Source organism: Girardinichthys multiradiatus, chromosome 1, assembly GCF_021462225.1.
Source record: "Girardinichthys multiradiatus isolate DD_20200921_A chromosome 1, DD_fGirMul_XY1, whole genome shotgun sequence".
Taxonomy (NCBI): Eukaryota; Metazoa; Chordata; class Actinopteri; order Cyprinodontiformes; family Goodeidae; genus Girardinichthys; species Girardinichthys multiradiatus.
This window is the reverse complement of record NC_061794.1, coordinates 18,941,926-18,961,321: the sequence shown is the minus strand read 5'-3', so window position 1 is coordinate 18,961,321 and position 19,396 is coordinate 18,941,926. Positions and strand designations below refer to the sequence as shown.

Here is a 19,396-nt window from a genome sequence, read left to right as displayed (position 1 = left end):
AAAAACAGCCTTACAAAAAGACATGTCAAGGCCAAGCAAGTTGTGTATTTTTGGATTTTTATACTTAATTCATTTTGGATTTTGAACAGAAAAAAAAAACTATTACATTGCATGTAAGATGGGTCAAATTGTGCCATCTTTAAAATTATACATTAGAAAATAAGCAGATCCAGAAGGGTGAACTATTTATTTAAAAAAAACTTTATTTTTTAAAAACTACAAATTGTCAAAAACATGTGCACAGATAGTTTAAGGCTAAAGCTGAACAGTGCTGAAAAAACTAGTGCTTCAATATCTTTATTTAAAAAAAAAAAACTTTTTTCTGAAGGAGTAGGAAAGTTTTGGGTTTTAAGCAACCATAATCCAGCATAAAGATATCCAAGAGTGCTTCCACTGGTCTTCAAGTTCATAATTAGACCTGAACTAACTTGGGTAAAGTTAGGAATTTTCTTCCTGGTCAGTGTCCATATAGCACAAGCAAAGCTGCTCTTTCCCAAGCAAGATCACAGAGTCTCCACTGCAGTGCCAGTTTAGGGACTGGACTTGAAAACCACCTGGAAGGCAAAAAAAGTGGGATAATTGATCAACAAACATGAACATAAAGATGCTTAAGGAGAAATGTAATCATCCATTAGTAGCAGCCAATAAATGTGCCTTTGATGACAGAATAAATAGTCATCAAAGGCACATTAGCTCAAAGCTAAAACCAATTATTTGGAAATTTTAACCAATAAATTGACATTTTAAATGATGCATTCTACCTTCTACAGGAACTTGAACAGAAACACAGCCTCCCGGGGACCAAAGATATAGTTTGCTGTTGCCGGTACACAGAGCCAGTCGAGGGCGACGAGGGTCCCACAGAAAGCAGCGTACGGCTGATGTATGCTCCAGCACAGCCTCCAGGCTCATCTTCTGCATGTCCCACACCCAAACAGCAGTAGCCATGTTGTCTACATTGACATAAAACGCTTGTAAACATTTACAGCTGCTCTCTGTCTATAATGGTGTTAAAAAACTAGGAGGGTGAAAAACAGTTGAATTGGAAAGATTATATTACTGAAGAATGTAGAAGCTATAAATGCATTTCATACAGTTTACTGGGGTCATCCTTAAGTTAAAAAGAACAGCCATCAATACTTACCATTTTTGGTGGCAAGATAGCGACTGTCTGAGCTGAACGCCAGAACAGACACACCTATTTTGGGATTGGCTCTGTCTGGGTCTGGCTTGACCACAGGAATTTGGACAGGCAGTGAGCAGATCTCGTCTGGATGAGGCAGAAACAGCGCAGACTTTGTAAACAAACATGGGTACTTGGCCCTGGGCCATTTTTTTTTATTGAATATTGTTATTAAAACCAATGCTGCTGACATACATTTGCTTTGGGTGTTGAAAAGTGTTGAGCCCATTGTAATGTTGTGTAGTGACAACTCTTCACTGACCACAGCTGGTCTTCTTTCCACTTCCTTATACACAGTCTAAGGATACAGGATGTAGTAAAAAAGCTTTAAAAAAGAAACTGAAGTACGAAGCATTTTAGGTTCATCACTACAGCTGAACAATACTCACAGCTTTTGTGTTGTCAATAGCTGCAGGATGCTCAAACTGCACAATTTTCTTCCATGTGATATGATTGAGGATGCGCACCTGACAAATGTCAAATGCAGTCATTCAAAATATAAAATATTGACATTGGTGCATAACAGAAATAAAACACATTCTAACAGACTGTCTATACTTTCTCATCATAACTGCCAATGACCAAGAACTGGCTGCTGGGGCTCCAGGAGACAGACTTCACACCCAGTGACCACTCGTAGGCACTGTAGGTCGACAACAATCGGCCATCCAAGGAATACAGCAAAACCTTATACTGCAGAGAAGAAACACTCTTATTAAACTATGTTGAGGCTAAAAGTATGTCGTTTTGCAGCTGGTACAAATCATTTGTTTTCACACTTAAGCTTTTCCTGCTTCTTTCAACATTTGCAAAGTATCAATTGGATGCAGACTTGTCAGCTGTTTCATCACTTGTTCGTATTTTGAGTATTTCCAAATAAAAGTGATGTTTCTTGTCAGAGTCGTCAGAAAACTAATCTGTAATTCACTGCACGGGTAACAAATAACACTCTCTGCATCATCAATATGGCTGCCAGTAACGGCTATTTATTACATTTTTTTCATATAAATTTAGCGACTCATTTTAAATGTAAAACGATTACTATTTTAAAAATAAACTATTTTAGTTTTGTTTTTTAAACAGCTAAATTAGTCATCTACAGTATGTAATACAATAAGATGTAAACACAGACCTAATGAAGAATAACTTAATGTATAGAGGGCAATCTCAGCTTTAAAAGAAGTTAGCATAATTAAACTCTTATTTATAATTAACAATTAAAAACAAATATTCAGCAAGTTGCAAATGCCAAATATGTCTGATCTAAACAATTAAAAGTACTCAAAACGGGCAGAAGAATGTGTATCAGTTAACACACACACACACACACACACACACACACACACACACACAGGTACAATATTATCTTGTAAATTATATTATAATGTGGGTCACAATTCTTATTTCAACTGTGCTGCTTTTTATCTTGGCCAGGACATCCTTGTAAAAGAGATTACAAATCTCAATAGATTTCTTTCCTGGAAAAATAAAAACAATGTAAAATAAAACAATATCAGACCTCTAGACAGTTGTCCCACACTGCTAGCACACAACCATTGGGTGACCACTCCAGTCCTGCAAGGTCCTGTGTTTCAGTCTCAAAATGCTGTAAAATAAGTAAAACAAAATAAATAAAATGTATAATTTAAACAAACTTGCACAGTTTGAGACCCACAGTTAACTAGAAAAAAAGAAAGTCAATGCAAAGTTCTGGATTTAACAGATGTTTTTTAGTCCTACAGATTTAGAAATTTATATGCATAAAATGTTGCGCATTAGAAGTTTTCCAAAGGGTCTATGTTTCAGGGAAGCAGCTATAGTTTTCCTCTCCAACTAGTTTATAAAATTACCTCACTGGACATTAAATTTGATGTATCCAATTCCAAACCATGTTACATTACCTTTACGGGAATCAGTTTAATCACAGATATTTATAGTTTTCAGAACTGTTTGTAATTTAGTTGAGCCCAAAATGTTCCTTTTCATTGAAAGTAATACCAACATTTTAAAGCAGCCCAGCCAGAGTCCAAATCTGAATTTTACTAAGAATCTGTGAAGGAAGCTAAAGATTAGGGTGATGGCAAGGAGGCCTTCCAACCTCAAAGACGTGGACTTCATCACCAAAGATAAATTGCCATAACAGCATTGGAAACATGCAACAAGCTGGTCAGTAATGAAATATTTTCATTATCTTTTGAAAGATGGGAAGATATCTCATTCCCAATCACAAACAAACTTCCTAAATAAAAGAAAACAATATTAACTTCATATAATTTTGGGCTTAACCTAAGTTGTAGTGGCTATTTTTCACCAATCAACTGACAGTGAGTGTTTTCTCAAACGCACTTCAAGAACATCAATTGGGTGAGTGGAACAACTGTATCCTCATTAAAGTAGGTGATGCAAATTAATGGTTCTTTTAAGGGATTGACACATCTACACTAACACACACAGACATTCAGTCCCTCCACCAAACAGAAAATAATTGTGTGCTTTATTAGCCTATGTAGCCAATGTAGTCTACCACCGTCAGTGTGTGGATGAATGGGTGGATGACTGATTGTAGTGTAAAGTGCTTTGGGGTCTCTGGGGATTTGATAAGGTCTACAAGTGCAGGCCATGTACCATTTTTAATAAAAAATTTCCATTCAAACAAAAAAAGTCTAATGGTAAATGTTAAATAATAGCAAATGTCTAGGTGTTGGTCCATGCCTCCTCTTAGAGGAAAGTAAATGGTGCAGCTTGAATAAAAGTCAGTGCAGCTTCTGTTGTGTTTGGCATAAAACAAGCAAACAAATCTGTTTAGGTATCTTTGTAAACTAGTTAAACTATAACAGGACATCACTTCTGTTTGATGATTTGCCATGTTGTACACTAAACCTTTAAGTAAAAGTACAAAAGGTTCGTCACTTCGGCCTGCCTCCAGTAAAGTGGATAAACCTCACATGGAGGAGTAAACCATCAGGAAACCTTTTTGAATTACCTGGGAATTTCTCATAACTTTCTTAATCCATGATTATCAGTAATTATGTATTTAAATTAAATGTTAATGTCTAGAATTATTTTAGAGCATCTATAACTTACAAAACACATATGTCTGCTTATGTTGAGCTTTTACTACACAGAACATCCCAGAGGTTGCCTCGGTTCCCATTTAAACTGTAACATCTACTCTCCTCCCAAAGAGGGCGGGGACGTTTGTGGAAGAAGGAAGTGAGATGATTTTGAATCTCACTCTTTTGATTAGACATAGACGTCAACCTGGAGCTGCAAAGAGTACAGTCAATTTTGAACAAATGCTTGGCACACTAATGATTCAGGGATAATCCATGGCTCTGTCAATATAAAGCTTTACCATTCCAATCAAGCCAAATAAAAAAAGCAGTGTCCAACTTACCCTGAGTAAATGCCAGTCGTCACACACAAATATGCTAACATAGTCCTTGCAATCACGACGCTCAGCTAAGGCCAAATAACATCCATCTCTGCTGAAGTCTATTCCTGTGGGTGAAAGAGCAACAAGGTCAGATTTCATAGAGGTTCTTACCGTCTCCTTAAAATGGTACAACAATACAGCCAAGTTCAAGATCCAGTTTAATATTCAACATGTCTTTTGTGGTCTGCTGATACAACAGGGGCATTAAATTTGCTAAACAAATCCAAGTTAAGTCATTAACACTTATGAGACTTCTTTGGGGCAGCAACACTCACTATTTGTATGTGTTCTTCAGTTAAGGCACTACCAGCCTAGATGTTGGAGAGCCTCCTGTTCTCACTTCTCTCGTACTGTTGATAAATATATACCATTCTGTTCAAATGTAGATGTTCTTTAACCTCTTACAGGGTATTCATAGCAAAGTGTTTTAGTGATGGTCTCACATTCATGTCTGCCAACCATGGCTGTTCAAGACTGAGTTTGAGTTGGGTTCCTCTAGAGGTTTCTTTGCCGTTTCCTTCTTATCAATGTACATTGGCTTATTTAAAACATATTATGGAGGTCTCACCATGAGAAAATGAAAGGGAGATTTTGTGTTTACATTAAGTCTTGTCACATCTTTGAATTTTATGTATGGCCTTCAATCCCTTCTGCTCCTATTCTGAATAGTGCACCTGTATTGGGGCAAGGTTTCTGAAATTCACGGTGTTCTGCCACATCAAGACAGGGTACATTGTTTCTGCCATGATGTCACCGTTTCATTTCAGTCTACTTTTTTTCATATTTATGGATCAATATGTGAATGTAATTCCAAGCTCTAATGTGCCCTCAAGAGTTCAGATAATTACAGTTGAAACCAGTCATTTAATAAGACTGTATAAAAATACTAACTTTTTTTTTTCTCCCTTTCTGACATATCAACTTTTAACTATTAAAAATACATTTTCTGTTTTAGGACATTTGTAGATAATTCTATCTATTAAATACCAAAATAATTAGAAAGAGAATTTTTTGGATTTTCTTTTTGGATTTTTATTACATTCTTCATAGTAAGAAGTTTACACTTACTAAGATTACTATACCTTTAAACAATTCGGGTAAGCCCAGATGATTTTATGATAAGCCCTCATATTCGTCCAATAAAAAGATTTATGGAAACCGCTAAGAAGGTCAGTGACAATAAGGAGGCCAACAAACCAGTTCTGGCAGGAAAAACATTCTCTCTCTTTAATCTGCATTTAGTTTATGGAGAGTTTAATCCTAATCAGCCCAGCAAACAGAAAAGGTTTAATCTGTTTTAATGTTAGCCAGTCTTTTTACACAGTGAATGTAAATATCTGGTTTAAATAGTATTCTTCAAATTAACAAGAAGGTAGATCAAGTCATCAGATGGTTGTATTCACAGAGTAGATGCCAACAGAACTACACAGACAAAAGAGACTGGTAAAAACTCGACGCTCATTCCAACACCGCACGCTGCCCACGCTGTGCCAATTCGAGCAGACGGTCCCCCCCAGACAGCTAAACCGAGAGCCGCCGTCTGCTTTTCAACCTATCCCCTCTTGGACCTCCTGTCCTCTTCACCAGAACGATTCACGAAAGAGGTTGCATCTGGGCAGGGAAAATTAATTTAGGGTAAACCAATTTAAAAGTTGTTTGTTCTCAGTGCATTTTCTTTTCTTTGTGGTGCTGAACTTCTTTGACTGCCAACAGACCTCTAAGCCATTATGTTAGTAACTTGTTTTAGGGTGTGTTTTAAAGTTACAACAAACTTTATTTAAATGAGTGTTTTAAACAAGGATCGGCTGCAATAGACAAATTGTATGCGTTCAAACTAATTTGGCCTCACTCCAAATTCCCCAAGACAAACCTTGGTTTTAAAACGAACATATTCACATTGAGCAGTGATATCATTGCATAATTTTATTGGTTTCAGTTGTATTCTTTTGTTTCCTTTTTTGGAACTTTATTAGTTCTCTATATAGTTGTTTTTTTTTTACTTAGTAGTGTAGCTTAATGTTATTAGTTTAGTTAAAAAGTATGTATATTTAAGTATTTTAACTTGAAGTTGAATTATTTTTGTTAATAAATTCTTATATAGAAAAGTTGTTTTTGTTTGTCATGTGTGCAGGCCGCCAGCCCTCGAATTCATTCTTTCACCGACTGTTCTATAACACCGCCTCTTTAGGCTTGTATTCACAGGACAATCCATGACAGACCAAAGACGTTTGGCTAAAATTAAATATTCAAACTTTGTTTATTATTTTGCTAATAATAATTAATTATAATTCTTTACAATTGCTAATTGCTATTTGGAATTGCTTCAAAAAAGGTTTATATTAGGCTCCATGGTATTAAATTAAATTAAATGTAAACATGTGTCTATAGATTTAAGTTGTAACTAAAATCCAGTTCTTCCTCTTTAAAACAGGCTACCACAGAAATCCTATGTTCCCATAAATAGGCATGTTTTCCTTGCTTTAATTTTCACAAATCTTTACACGCTCAACTGCTGTAGGATTAGAGCAGTTAGTGAAAGCTAAACTTCTGTAGTAAAATTCTTCTATGATTCGTCTAATTGGGTTCACACTGACCCCTGTCTTCTGTAATAATGTACTAACCACTGACAAGTACTCCATTCAACTCCCCTACACTTCTAAAATATCTCCTTAAGTAAGCAACATTCACTGCAAGTTGCTGTAGCGTTCCACAGTGAGAGACACTCCCCAGGTTACAATGCACAGGTCACAAGGTGAAAACACTATCAGCATAACTGTCCTGTCTGGAAATAAATTTATTTTTAAACCTTGATCTGGTCAAAAGTACGACAGGAGGGAGAACAGGCCTTGGGGGCGTTGTTTTTTTGTAGTTGATAAAATCTGATGCCTCTTATTTACAGCAAAAAAAAAAAAAAAAAAAAAGAAAATCATTTTTTCAGTTGAGAGTTTAACAATGACAATTCACTGAAACAGCTGCAATGAACAAGAATACCAAGTTTGTTTACTACTCTTACTAACGCTGTACATGCTTAGACAGACCAAGATTTAATATTTTTAATTAACATCTTCATAAAAAAAATGAAAAATTGTTTTTGCTGTCTAAGTTTAGCCAATGCGGTAAAAGAAAATACCGAAAAACATCTTCATCTTTAATCAAACCAGGTCAATGTACTGACTGGAATAATGGCACAGGCCAGTGATTTTAATTGATTTTAATCCTCATGGAGTTCTGTGTTTCATGCAATGCAATTATTTGATTCTTTGGCACCGTCAAGTCTGCGGCATGCAACTACTGTGGCTGAATCATTTATATGACAGTGCTGTAGATAAATTGATTGTAGAGGGCATAGTATTGCATGTGGAAAATGAGTAGAGACCGAGACAATCATATATCCAGTAGTTGCTGACAGGCCCGTTATGAAGAGCATGCCCCATTTACTGAAGAGGGTGCACAGCTGTCACCAGTGACGGCCATACTTTCGCCATATCCCGGGTTTTGCCACAAGGTAAAGAGCAGTAAGTGATTAATGAGGTATGTCAAGGCACTCAGCTGACCCTGTCCTCAGGTACTCCAGCAGTAAATACTATAAACATTCATAATACCACTCCCATACTCACCCTTCTGACATGCTTTGGGATACTTGATGTAAGACACGGCTTTCGTGCAGAGAGACCAGACGGTAATTCTCAGCTGTCACGGCAACAAAAACAAAAACAAAAAATAAATAAATAAATAAAAAAACTGAATTGTTTTTTGTAAAACAAAAAATACTCCAAAGCATGCAAAAATATCTTGACCAAATGTATCTCTCTTACAGCATGTAAATGAGAAATATCATACTCCACAGTTTGATCTTTGATGAGAAAAACCTTTCACAAAATATGTCAAACAAGCCACAAACAGAAGCTGCTTCAACTCAAGGTGGGTCTATATTTATAGTGCTGTGAAAGAGTATTTCCCCACTTACCAATTTCTTCTGTTTTTGATTTTGTCTTTCATATGTAAATGTTTCAGTTCAACAAATATGTTCTAATACCAGACAAAAATAACCGAAGAACAAACTGCAGATTTGTAATTACAGTTCAATTTAATGGAAAAAAAGTGTTCCAAACCAACCTGGCCTTATGTGAAAACGTAGTTGCCCCCTAAACCTAATAACTGGTTGTGCAAACCATTGCTTCAGCAAGTGCAATCAAACATTAGCGATAACTAATAATTAGTATTTAACATCAGTGTCAAGGAATTTTGGTCCACTCTCTTTTTTTAGAATTGTTTTCATTCTGCCACATTGGAGCTCTTTGTAGTATAAGCAGTCTGTTTAAGGTCATGCCACAACATCTCAATCAGATATAGGTTTCGACTTTAACTGGAAAACTCCAAAAATGTCTTTATTTGTTTTAAGGACAATTTAGAGGTGGACTTGCTTTAGATGTGCTTTAGATCCTTGTCCTACAGCATAACCCAAGCACTCTTGAGCTTATGTTAAGCTTATGAATGTGATGGCCACACATTTTCCTTCAGAGAGCAGAATTCATGCCCCTCATCAATTACTCCACATTATTCAGGTCTTGAAGCATCAAAGCAGCCCCAGACCATCACACTACCACCACCAGGTTTGATTCCTGGTATGATGTTCCCATTTCTGAAATACTGTGATAGTTTTCACTAGATGTAATAAGACACACACCTTCCAAAAATGTCCACTACCTTTGTCTCATAAGTCCACGGAATATTTTTCTAAAAGTCTATGAACACTGACCTTAACTGAGGGTAGTGATGCCTAACGTGTTTATGTTATTCTTGGTTCTTTTAAGTCCTCTTGATTGTGCTCTGTCTTGAATGTTGTTATATCAGGACATGATGGATTGGTTTTTTACATCTTTTAGCCTACTTCATGTTGTCAGACAGGTTCTATTTTAATTCATTCTTTTTTGTGCAAGTCTGACTTTAATTAGGTCTAAGTGAAGTTACTTGAAGTTAGCTGATCACAAACAATCTGGGGACTGACTGCTATTTCATGATTTAACAATTACTGGGGCAATAAAAAAATTTTTTTTACCATAGGATCAGTTTAGTTTGGATGGCATTATTCTCCAAATAAATGAAATGAAATGAAAATTTCCTTTCATGTTTCATAAAAAAAAAGCAAAAACAGAACAAATCTGTAAAAGGGAGGGACATACTGTTTGATAGCACATTATATAAATCCACACAAGGGTCAAGTTAAGTATTTTCTAAGTGATTCAAATCTAAGAGAGATAAAAACATTGATAGACATATATTTATCAAATCTATGTGTATCGCAAGTTGTCTACCTCAGTATTAAGAGTTACAGAAGTTATAAAAAATATTTATTGTGTAAAATAGTAATCCAAGATAAATCAGTATCTCAACACATAGCCGGAAACTGGTTCAGTCTGTTCTCTGTTGCACGGTTTAATGTTAGACACGTCTGCTACAAGTGTGACAAATTAACAGTTGTGTAGCTGGCGAGTGGTGTGCAGACTGACAAACGGAGAGCACCAGCATAGAAAAACTATGTGAACACAAGTCGGCTCGACAAAGAAACCATGTGTCAATCATCTGGTCACTCAAATACCCACCTATCGCAGTTCAGCAAGATTCATGAACAAAGACAGGAGGTGACACTCAATGTACAATTAAGCCAATTAGTTAAATCCGGTTGTCTAAAAGCAGGGATCCTCTATTATCATTTCAACAGGAATGCTCCTAGGACAAAGATACATAACTGATGGTGTTTTACTCTAGAGCAGCTCCCTGGATGTTAGTGGAAACACAGAACTTTTGTGTGCATATAGCATAAACAGGCTGTGACTAAAACAACATAAACACATTTAATCCAAAAATAAAGATGTCCACCAAAAACAAATAAAATTTACATTAAAAAAGTGTTTGTGTGTTCAGATTTTGGGCAGCTGCTTATGGCCGTACAAAAACAAAATATACTGTAATTCACAGCATGTAGTGATTTATTAGTTTATATCAAACCTTGAAATGAGTATTAATATGTGGTTGTCATTTCTTTGGCAGTATAACTCTTATTTAAAGCCTTAAATAATGATGTTATGTGGCATATTAAACATATCCGAAGCTAATTTTTGCATAAAGTATTTACCTGGCTGACTTTACACAATCTTACAATTTCTGCTGGTAATCTAAGAATGACAATGCCGTACAATAATAAAGATGTTTGAGATTATTCAAGACAACTTTTACTTGTTAAAAAAAAAAAAGTAAAATACTCTTCCATAGGGTAAAATTATAACATAATCCTGCATTTAATGTACTTTTTTAGGGTGACCAAGTGGAAGGGCGAACACTTTTCTCACAGTATTCAGTCAGGTATTTGAACAGGGGTAAACCTGTCACCAAAATGAACTGAAGTGTTGAAGCTTCTGTTTAGTCAGCCAGTTTGGACACCCAGCTGTGTAGACCCTGCAATAACATCTCATTGCAGACTTTCTGGACTTCCCCTCAGTTAAGCTGCCATAACAACCAGAGTCAACACTGCTCAAACACCCACATGCTTATACTTAAATGCTTTGAGCCCACCACAGAGGTGATGCAGAGTGATCAGGACCAGAATGGAGAGTAAATTTAAACTGGAGCGGAAAAATGTGTGTGTGAGCGAAATAGGTGGAAGATGCTTTGCTTTGCGAGGTGGATTTAGAACCACAGTCAGTAAATGTAGATTTAACATGAAGTATTCTCACCGTCACTGAGGGGCAATTTTGAAATGGGTAGATGGGATTTGGGAAGTGTCAGCAGACTGGTTGGTTCCCTGATCTGATAACATGTGATTGATAAACAAACAACTTGGGAAGAAAATACAGTTAGTGAGGAAAATCTGCAATAAATCTATCATCCATTTTTATTGTGCGACTGTATGAGCACTGGAGAATGGGAAAGTGCACCTGATGCTGTATAACCCTATCTGTCAACAGAGGATTAGACGGAGGGCATTCCACATAAAAAAACTATCTCAAACCAATATAGCCCTTATCTCCTGTTACCGTCTCATGGTTTTACCAAGGAACAAGGGCCTCTTGTGGCCTACAAAGGGTATGGGCGAGTTTTTGTCCCATGCTGCGGTGCATTGCCAACAATGTTACATCTAAGTAACCCTTCAGCTGGACCTGCCAAAAACGCTCCAACTAATCTGATCTCAACAATGAGAAAAATCCTAAAAGAAGATACCCTGACACCTGTCCTTGGCTAAATTTTTTCCACCCTTGATTTATTACCTCTTCATTGGTTAAGCAAGATTACCAGGCATGCTTGAGGGGTAATTTGTGGGGTAAATAACTGGAACTGAAACTTACAGAAAATGACTAAAAAACTCCCAATAGACAAATGCAAGGGTTTTAGCAGAATTACTTTCTAAGCCTTATGTCTCTGAGCCTTTGGGAAATGACATTTCAACATTATTTCTGCCAGATTAGGATAAAAGTGATCACATATATAAAAAAAAACAACACAAAAACCCAGCAAAAACATGGAGTACTTTGGTTGAAGTTAAAAGTCAAAAACCAAGGCAGTCAACTAAACAGATTTACCAGCACATAGACGGGCAAACACTTACACAAAGGCGTGATGCAGAGCACAGGCAGCTGTCACTAAACAAGTTAATATAGCAGGCTGTTTATGAGTGGAGCTGAAATTTAAGCTGGACACAAACAGCAGCCTGGCACGGCGTTAATGAAATCCTGAGTCGGGGTGAAGGTAAGTTCAGTGGGCTGCTTGGCAAAGTCTGAATAATTGTCTGTTCTCTCCTCGATTTGTATAAGTTTTACAACCTTTGGCACAACGGCAAGGTAAGAAGGCGTTAAGCAAACTACCTAAGCTTATTTCACGAAACGCTGAAAGAACACCACAATCTGGACGCCACTGCACCGATAATGTGTCAATAAGCTACATAAATCAGTGACTTAAGGATCATTTTGTATGAAATAATAGTGAATTTGCAGAGGGTTAAAAAAAATAGGCATATTTTGTTAACACAAAATAACAACGGCAATCCCTTTAAAAACTTTTGCAGAAAATTTTTCAAAAGTGACAGCTCCTCCAATCCAGAACAATAATTTAAGGTTGAGGGTTTGTTGGTCAGTCGCAGAAAAAAAAAGATGTAAACATTTGACAATTTTACCTCACAATGACATCAATTATGGCATTTAAAAAAGTCAAATAGTAATTAATAAAAAATCAAAATATATTTACGCAGTTGTACATGTTCAGTGATCTCATACAGAGTTTCTGATTGCTTTCATCCAACTTTATGAATTAGGATTTGTTTTGAAATGATGAAGTTCCCACAGAGGAAGAGGATTGATGAATGGACTGTAGGTGGGCCGACAGCCCGATGGATAAATCTAGCGTTCAAAGATTGGGATACAGAAAAGAAATTCGGGCGATATTTTTTTTTTCCACATTTTTTTTATACTTTTTGAGTTGGAAAATACTTACATAACAATCCACCCAGACTGCACAGGAACCTTGGGTGCAATCCGTATAATCACAGAGCACATGTGGTCTAAAGTCAGTGACGCACAAATCAGCTGGTCAGTGATCAAGATCAACCAGTTTTCTATTTATTTACCAACAAGTGGCATGTAAGTCCAACAAAAAACATAAGGAAAGAAAATGTCTTTTCTTCTGTTCATCAAGTGGATCCAAACCTAAAACTCGTACTTTTTTGCCTGTAACATATCATGACGAAAAACAAATCTACAATCCGACTTTTTAAGACCTAACGTGTGCTATACTTTGTTAGGGATGTTCCATCCAGTCCTTTTTTGTTTCTTGGAAGCCCCAAACAGACACAAAGCAGTCATACCACAAATACTGGCACTCCGTGCACCCTTCTCCAGACCAGACAGGCTTCGTAGTTGTACCACAGCACCTGTCAACTGAGTCCTGGAGTCAGGTTCAGCATGACAGACGCGACCTACCATGGTGCCCCGTCATATTCCACATGGTCTCAGCATAGCTGCTATGTTTTCTCACCCTTTATAACACATCCTTGCTATGAACTCAATATAAAGAAGAAATCAGGATGCACAGAGAAGAACTAAACACGTCTTTTATTAGTCTGGGTGAAATTTTGCTGACTTCCATAAGGTGCAATCATCACCTGCTGACGAAGTTGTTTTTGGGAGCTGAGCAAGTTAAACAAAAGTAGCATATAATTGTAACAGATATGTGAAAAAAAAAAAAAAAATCTTGATTCAAAACTTAAGATCCAAATCCAATTAATCTTAGGTTCGGCTGTGTCCAACTTCTGCTATATGGTTCACGCTAATCAATCACATCAGCTTCTGGGCAGAGATAAACATAAATCAAACCCATTCCAAGTATTTATAGGAGTGGAATAAACCATATCTAGTTACAAATATGTAAATAAGCACAAGTGCTATGTAAAAAAGGGAGTGTTAGATATCACATTGTTGTCATTACATTATTTTCACGTTTTATTTCACACCACTTCCTTTAGGAATCAGTATGCTTAATGTGTCTCGGATCAACTAGTTAATTTGTTGTTGTGTTTTTAAGTATCTCCATTTCTTAAAACGTTTAAGAAAATAATAAATTGTACCACCCAGCATATTCCAATGGACATGTTTTCCATTGTTTGCATTTCACTGTTTGTATGTTTTTATTTAAGTTTGGTTAAAAACAAAACAGTAAAACTTTATATTTTGAAGCAAGATTGGAGATTTGAGTGAGACGGGGATCCAGGTGAGGTCAGTATATAAAGAAAAAAAAACCCGGATGAAGGAAGTGTTGGATCAGAATGGCAATGTGGGTCACGCAAAAGAGATTTGTCACACTGATATTTAGGGAGGATAAAAGATTCACAAATCCAACAAATTCAAATGAACTTCCAAAGTTGACACCATATTGTTCAGTAGCTCAGGATGTTTATTTCGTTTCTAGATGTCAAGTTGATTCAGTCTATCAACACACAATGTTGATGTGTGAGGTCCCGCATTATATTTTCATTACCATCATTCATTCACCCTTAAACAGAATACTAATGTCCACGGTCATCTATGTATATAAGTATGCAGATGTTGGACCTACTTTGGGATTATTTTTAGCTTTTGGCTGATCAAACGAATTATAAAGAATTTCCTGTTTGATGACCAAACCCTAGAGAATCATCTTGATCCTTTGATGAGGTAGGGTGGGTCGGGCCGTGGTGAAAAATAGACTCTGATCAATGCCATCACAAACTAGTGGTTATATAGCATTAAGTGTACATTTTGTACGTTGTTCCATTGAAAGCAAACCATTTACTGTTTAATAGCTCTCTATTAAAACAGTAAACAGTACAATGAAACAGTTCAAACTGCCACCGAGTTTAGAAAGTGTTTTGCTCCGAGTGCAGACAGTTTACTTACTGGTATGAGATTTTACGAAGTAGAGCAACAGAGTGAGAAACAGAAGAAAAGCTTGGGTCTTACTCCAGAAGAGGGACATTTAACAATCCTACAAAAATGTATAATGTTTATAAAATCTTTAATAACTTCCCCAAAACTGATCTTTTCACTACATCTGAAATATTTTTAGGCATGCGAGAGAAAAACTAATTTTTACTCTTCGCATGCATCCGTAGTTGCCTAGAAGTCCTTATTGAAAAATTCTCAAAGATTCACAGAAGGAAGGAATCCCGATCCATTTGAACCACAAACACGCAGCAGATTCATGGATCCATCCAGCCAACTCAATCTGATAAAATCACTTCTTTAAAAAAACTAAAAATGCAAATGTTTGTGTGACTCTTTATTCAAAGTTTAAATTATTTCACTATTCATTTTTATTAGCAGTGGAAGTTTATTTAAAGAACTTGCTCCCTAGGATCATGACAGAACACATACACTTCACCCGTGTGTTTAAGGTACTTGAGACTCATGTATGACAGGACACTAACAGGAGGGGAGGAATGAAATCAGGCTGAATACATGCAGCAGGTGGGGGTCGGAGGGTGTAGAGGCAGTCAAGGAAAGCTCTGGTGTCTGGCTATTTTCAGGCCTCCCCTTCCTCACAAGCCAGCAACAGTTGAAACCACACAAGCACACACATAAAAACATTTCCATTAGACGCATGCATCAAGTACCCTCGCACTTACATGGAACTCGGTGGTGTTGAGAATGTGACGTCCGTCTGGACTCCAGCGTGAGGAGACTAGTCCGATTGAGCCTTCATCAATCTTACAGTGCCAGTCTGGCTGCTCGAGAGACCACACCTGAAGAAGAAGCAGGAGCAAGGAAGACAATGACAGAAGAATAGCCATCAGCAGTTGTTGATTACGTTCTCATACAAACCCCAGTCATTTCTAAAACTTGATTTTAAACTTTGAAAAGACACTTAAGAGTCAGAAACCATGAAAGACTGGCAATGGATACCCTTTCAAAGGTAAGATGCTTGCACTATATTAAGCATGACATTAACTTCACAAAGAACTGAAAACATATTTCAACTAGAATAACAATGACAACTAGTTTTTTCTGTACTTTAAGATGTTGGTTAAAAACAAAATAGTGATTCCAGTGATTATTGCTTCAAGTTCACCTTTTCTCTTATTTTCACATAAAAAAAGTTCTTGAAATCAAGTATAGGACTGGAGCCCACTTAATGCTAATGCTAAAAATCTAAGGCTTATCTCATTGTGTTAAAGAGTAACTTTTACTGCATCACTTTAAAACATTTCTGAATTAAATCTGTTAAACAAAAGCACCAATCTTTGGATGTGGCATTTAGTGATTTGTAAAGTAGATTTTAAACCTGAACTCACTTTAATTAAAATATCGCTAACTTACTAATGAAAGGTAAAAATAATTTTTGTGGTCTCTATCAGTGTTTGTCCGGAAGAGACTAAATCATAAGCTCTGAAAGGACGGCCAAAAATCCCACTATAGTTCTCTCTGTGCAATTTATATAAAAGTACAATAAAAGACTTTTACACTTTTTTAAAAACACAGTAAAATAGAGAATAATATAAAAAATTACCTTAACAATTAAATGTCTATACACAATTTTTAAGTACATTTACAAAATTATCTGTCAATTCTTGCTATAAAAAACATAAATTTTACAGAGGTGATGTCAGTGTTTGAATGTCATACTAAAACTGTCAGGATTATGGCAAAAAAAAAAACTACTATTCTTTTATATGTTTATTAGAAAAACTTCAGTGAAAAAAATCTGAACAGAATTTTCATATTTATCTGAAACCATTTATAATAATAGTCAAAGAAGCCTATAATGGTGGTTGCCAAACTTTTCAGTTTTCAAACTACAAAATAACGGTGTAAGAATCTTCTGACCCCGACTCAGTTATTGTTTCAGTATAAATTAAATTATGTAAACAGGTAGAATGACAACACAACTCCATCATTGTTTTTGTCTCTTTGCTAGTTCTGTTTGTGTCTGTTATATAATGTACAGCATAGGTAGGCTTTTATTATTAGCATTTTTATGGAGGATGATGTCCGATCTCAAGACCCCAAAATTTGTTGATTCACAACATCAAGTGGGTTCTAACCCTAACATTGGGAACCCTCTCACTAGAATGTTTTTAACAACAACAAAAAAATGCCAGGTACAAAAACATATCAAAACACTCATAAAATTGCTAAACTAAAATCCAGATTTGCCTTACACTTGAATCTCTTACCTGTACCAGCCCCCTCTTGTACATAGCACATAGGATGAATAGAGAGTCAGAGGACCACTCCATGTGTGATATTTGATCCAGACAGGTGTAGAGCTGCAGGATTTGCAAAGAGCTAACATCTCTCACAACTAGTCTGTATTGTACACATGTCGCCTGTGGAGCAAAACAAGAGAAAAAAGTTGTAGATTAAAAGCCCCGTATTACCAGAGGTACAATAATTAATTGGCCAGAGGTTGGAATCAGACAGTATTTCTTTGATTTCACATCAAACATTGAAATAAAAATATGTTTCCTTTTTTATTTATTAAATGGGACAAGACCAAAAACGTGGATATATATAAAAAAAAAAAATACAGGAATATACCTTGATGCATAATCTTGTAATTCCTTCATTTTCTATTGGTTTCAAAATTACTACCTTTATCACAAAACCTGCAGCACATCTTTTTTTTCCCTTTCTGTTTTAAAATGGCTGGGCTAAAAATGTAGGCATCAGTTTCAGCAAGCCAGACCTCATGCTGATTGGTGCATCTCTACATAAACGTCACATGGTAAAGTGACTTACCGTCAAATAATAAAACAATTGAGCTCAAAGACTTACCAAATATTTTCCATCAGGTGAAACTTTGCAAAGGTAGTTGGATTGCTTAAAGACCTCCGAAAAATTCATTTTACAACCACAATTGTTCCTATAAACAAAAAACATGGAGTTCGCATTCAATCTTAAAGGGCTACACAAAAACTGAATGAAGTTACTATTGTAGTTTTCCAGTATTACCGCCTGATGGCGCCACGCGTCTTGCAAATGATTACACTAAACACGTTTTGCAAATACAGGCAGAAAGTTTTCCTCTTAAAATACAGCAAACCATTAAAATGTAAACTACGTTCACGCTTAAACTGAAAAGATGCAGTTTCTGAACGTAACACCCGAAAGCGCTGGCACAAAAAGCTAAATATGGTATTTAGACTTGCTGATAATACTCGAAATTAAAGCTTTATCACCCTCGTTGGTATAACGTCTTTTTTCTTGTTTAGTGAAAGTTTAATTTTTTTACTAACCTCTACAGTAGACATAATGACGTGAATTGCAAACATCAACTATTAAGATTTCCGTTAAACTAGCTGTAGCTGGGCACGTTCATTGCTAGCATGTAGCACTACATAGCGGTTAATGTGTAAGCAAACCGTCTAAAACATTCAGACCTTTAAACAACACCTACTCCTCACATCAGCGTCACTTTCTTCAACAAAACGTAAGGTCCGCAGAGTTCTACAAGCCATTCAGAGAAGCTTTTTCTTTCTTCGTAACAGTGCGTTGCGTTAATATAGTGTTAATCCAACTGTTGTTGGGTTTGTTTCTATGAACCTAAAACGACACACCGGTGCCGCCCAATCAGCGTCCGCCTTCACCGTACTGCATTCTGGGAAGGGTAGTTCAATATTCGATTTTTTGTTTTTTTGTTTGTTTGTTTTCTGTGCCCGCGTCAAAATGTCCGTGTTTATCAAATTAAAACAAACGTACTGGCAGATGCGTTATTTTCCCTCACCGGGCAATTATTTGTGAATTTTGCAGCCAATTAATGATAGTTCTACAGTGTATTTCTTATAATAATAGGCTTTCTTTATGTTAATTTTATTTTAAACTGACGGATTAATACATTTTTGCAGTTTATAGAGTATTCACCCATATATGTGTATATACTGAGAAAGAAATTAAACGGTGTTTACTTAGGCAACAGCAGTTTTCTTTCTTAAAAGCTGAATAAGCTTTTCCCGCTTGAGTGCGGCCAAAACGCGCTACCGCCTCTCTGCTTCCCTCAGCGCAAGAAAAGACGCTTCTCCTCCTTCTCTTCGGTCTTTAATCAGTAAAGCCATCACTTCTCTGAAGAGGATGCAAATCAGTGTTCCTCCTGTCTCCGGTTCATAGTGCTTCTCTGAAAATTCAATGAAGGTCTCGCACTCTTATCGGAGCTAAAGTCGGTCGATATATGTTTTGTTTGTTTGCTTTTTCCATGTTGCTATTTTTTATGGAGGGTCACTTTCTTGGCATGTTCGATAAACAGACAGGTGCTCAGTG

General features: G+C 36.4%; 2 protein-coding genes across 5 annotated transcripts in view; one reads left to right on the top strand and one right to left on the bottom strand.

Moving 5' to 3' along the window:
- Positions 1 to 183: 183 nt before the first annotated feature.
- wrap73 (WD repeat containing, antisense to TP73) lies at positions 184 to 18,718 on the bottom strand. 4 transcript variants are annotated; one of them, XM_047356070.1, is made up of 13 exons: positions 18,523 to 18,718; positions 17,918 to 18,005; positions 17,317 to 17,469; positions 15,769 to 15,885; positions 8,237 to 8,309; positions 4,581 to 4,684; positions 2,703 to 2,789; positions 1,742 to 1,876; positions 1,573 to 1,650; positions 1,379 to 1,481; positions 1,145 to 1,270; positions 762 to 953; positions 184 to 554 (listed from the first exon to the last, which is right to left on the bottom strand). In XM_047356070.1, exons 2-13 carry the CDS (start codon positions 17,984 to 17,986, stop codon positions 439 to 441), a joined length of 1,353 nt encoding a protein of 450 aa, XP_047212026.1. In that variant the 5' UTR covers positions 17,987 to 18,005; positions 18,523 to 18,718; the 3' UTR covers positions 184 to 438. The 4 variants fall into 4 exon arrangements, with proteins under 4 accessions (XP_047212026.1, XP_047212093.1, XP_047211962.1 ...); XM_047356137.1 differs by having other exon boundaries at positions 18,540 to 18,718; XM_047356006.1 differs by having other exon boundaries at positions 18,547 to 18,718.
- The window catches only part of tp73 (tumor protein p73), a 34,123-nt gene continuing 30,680 nt past the window's right edge, over positions 15,954 to 19,396 (top strand). The window contains exon 1 of the mRNA XM_047355804.1: positions 15,954 to 16,055. Within this exon, the coding sequence (XP_047211760.1) occupies positions 16,024 to 16,055 (32 nt within the window). The 5' untranslated portion in view covers positions 15,954 to 16,023. The remainder of the gene's footprint in view (positions 16,056 to 19,396) is intronic.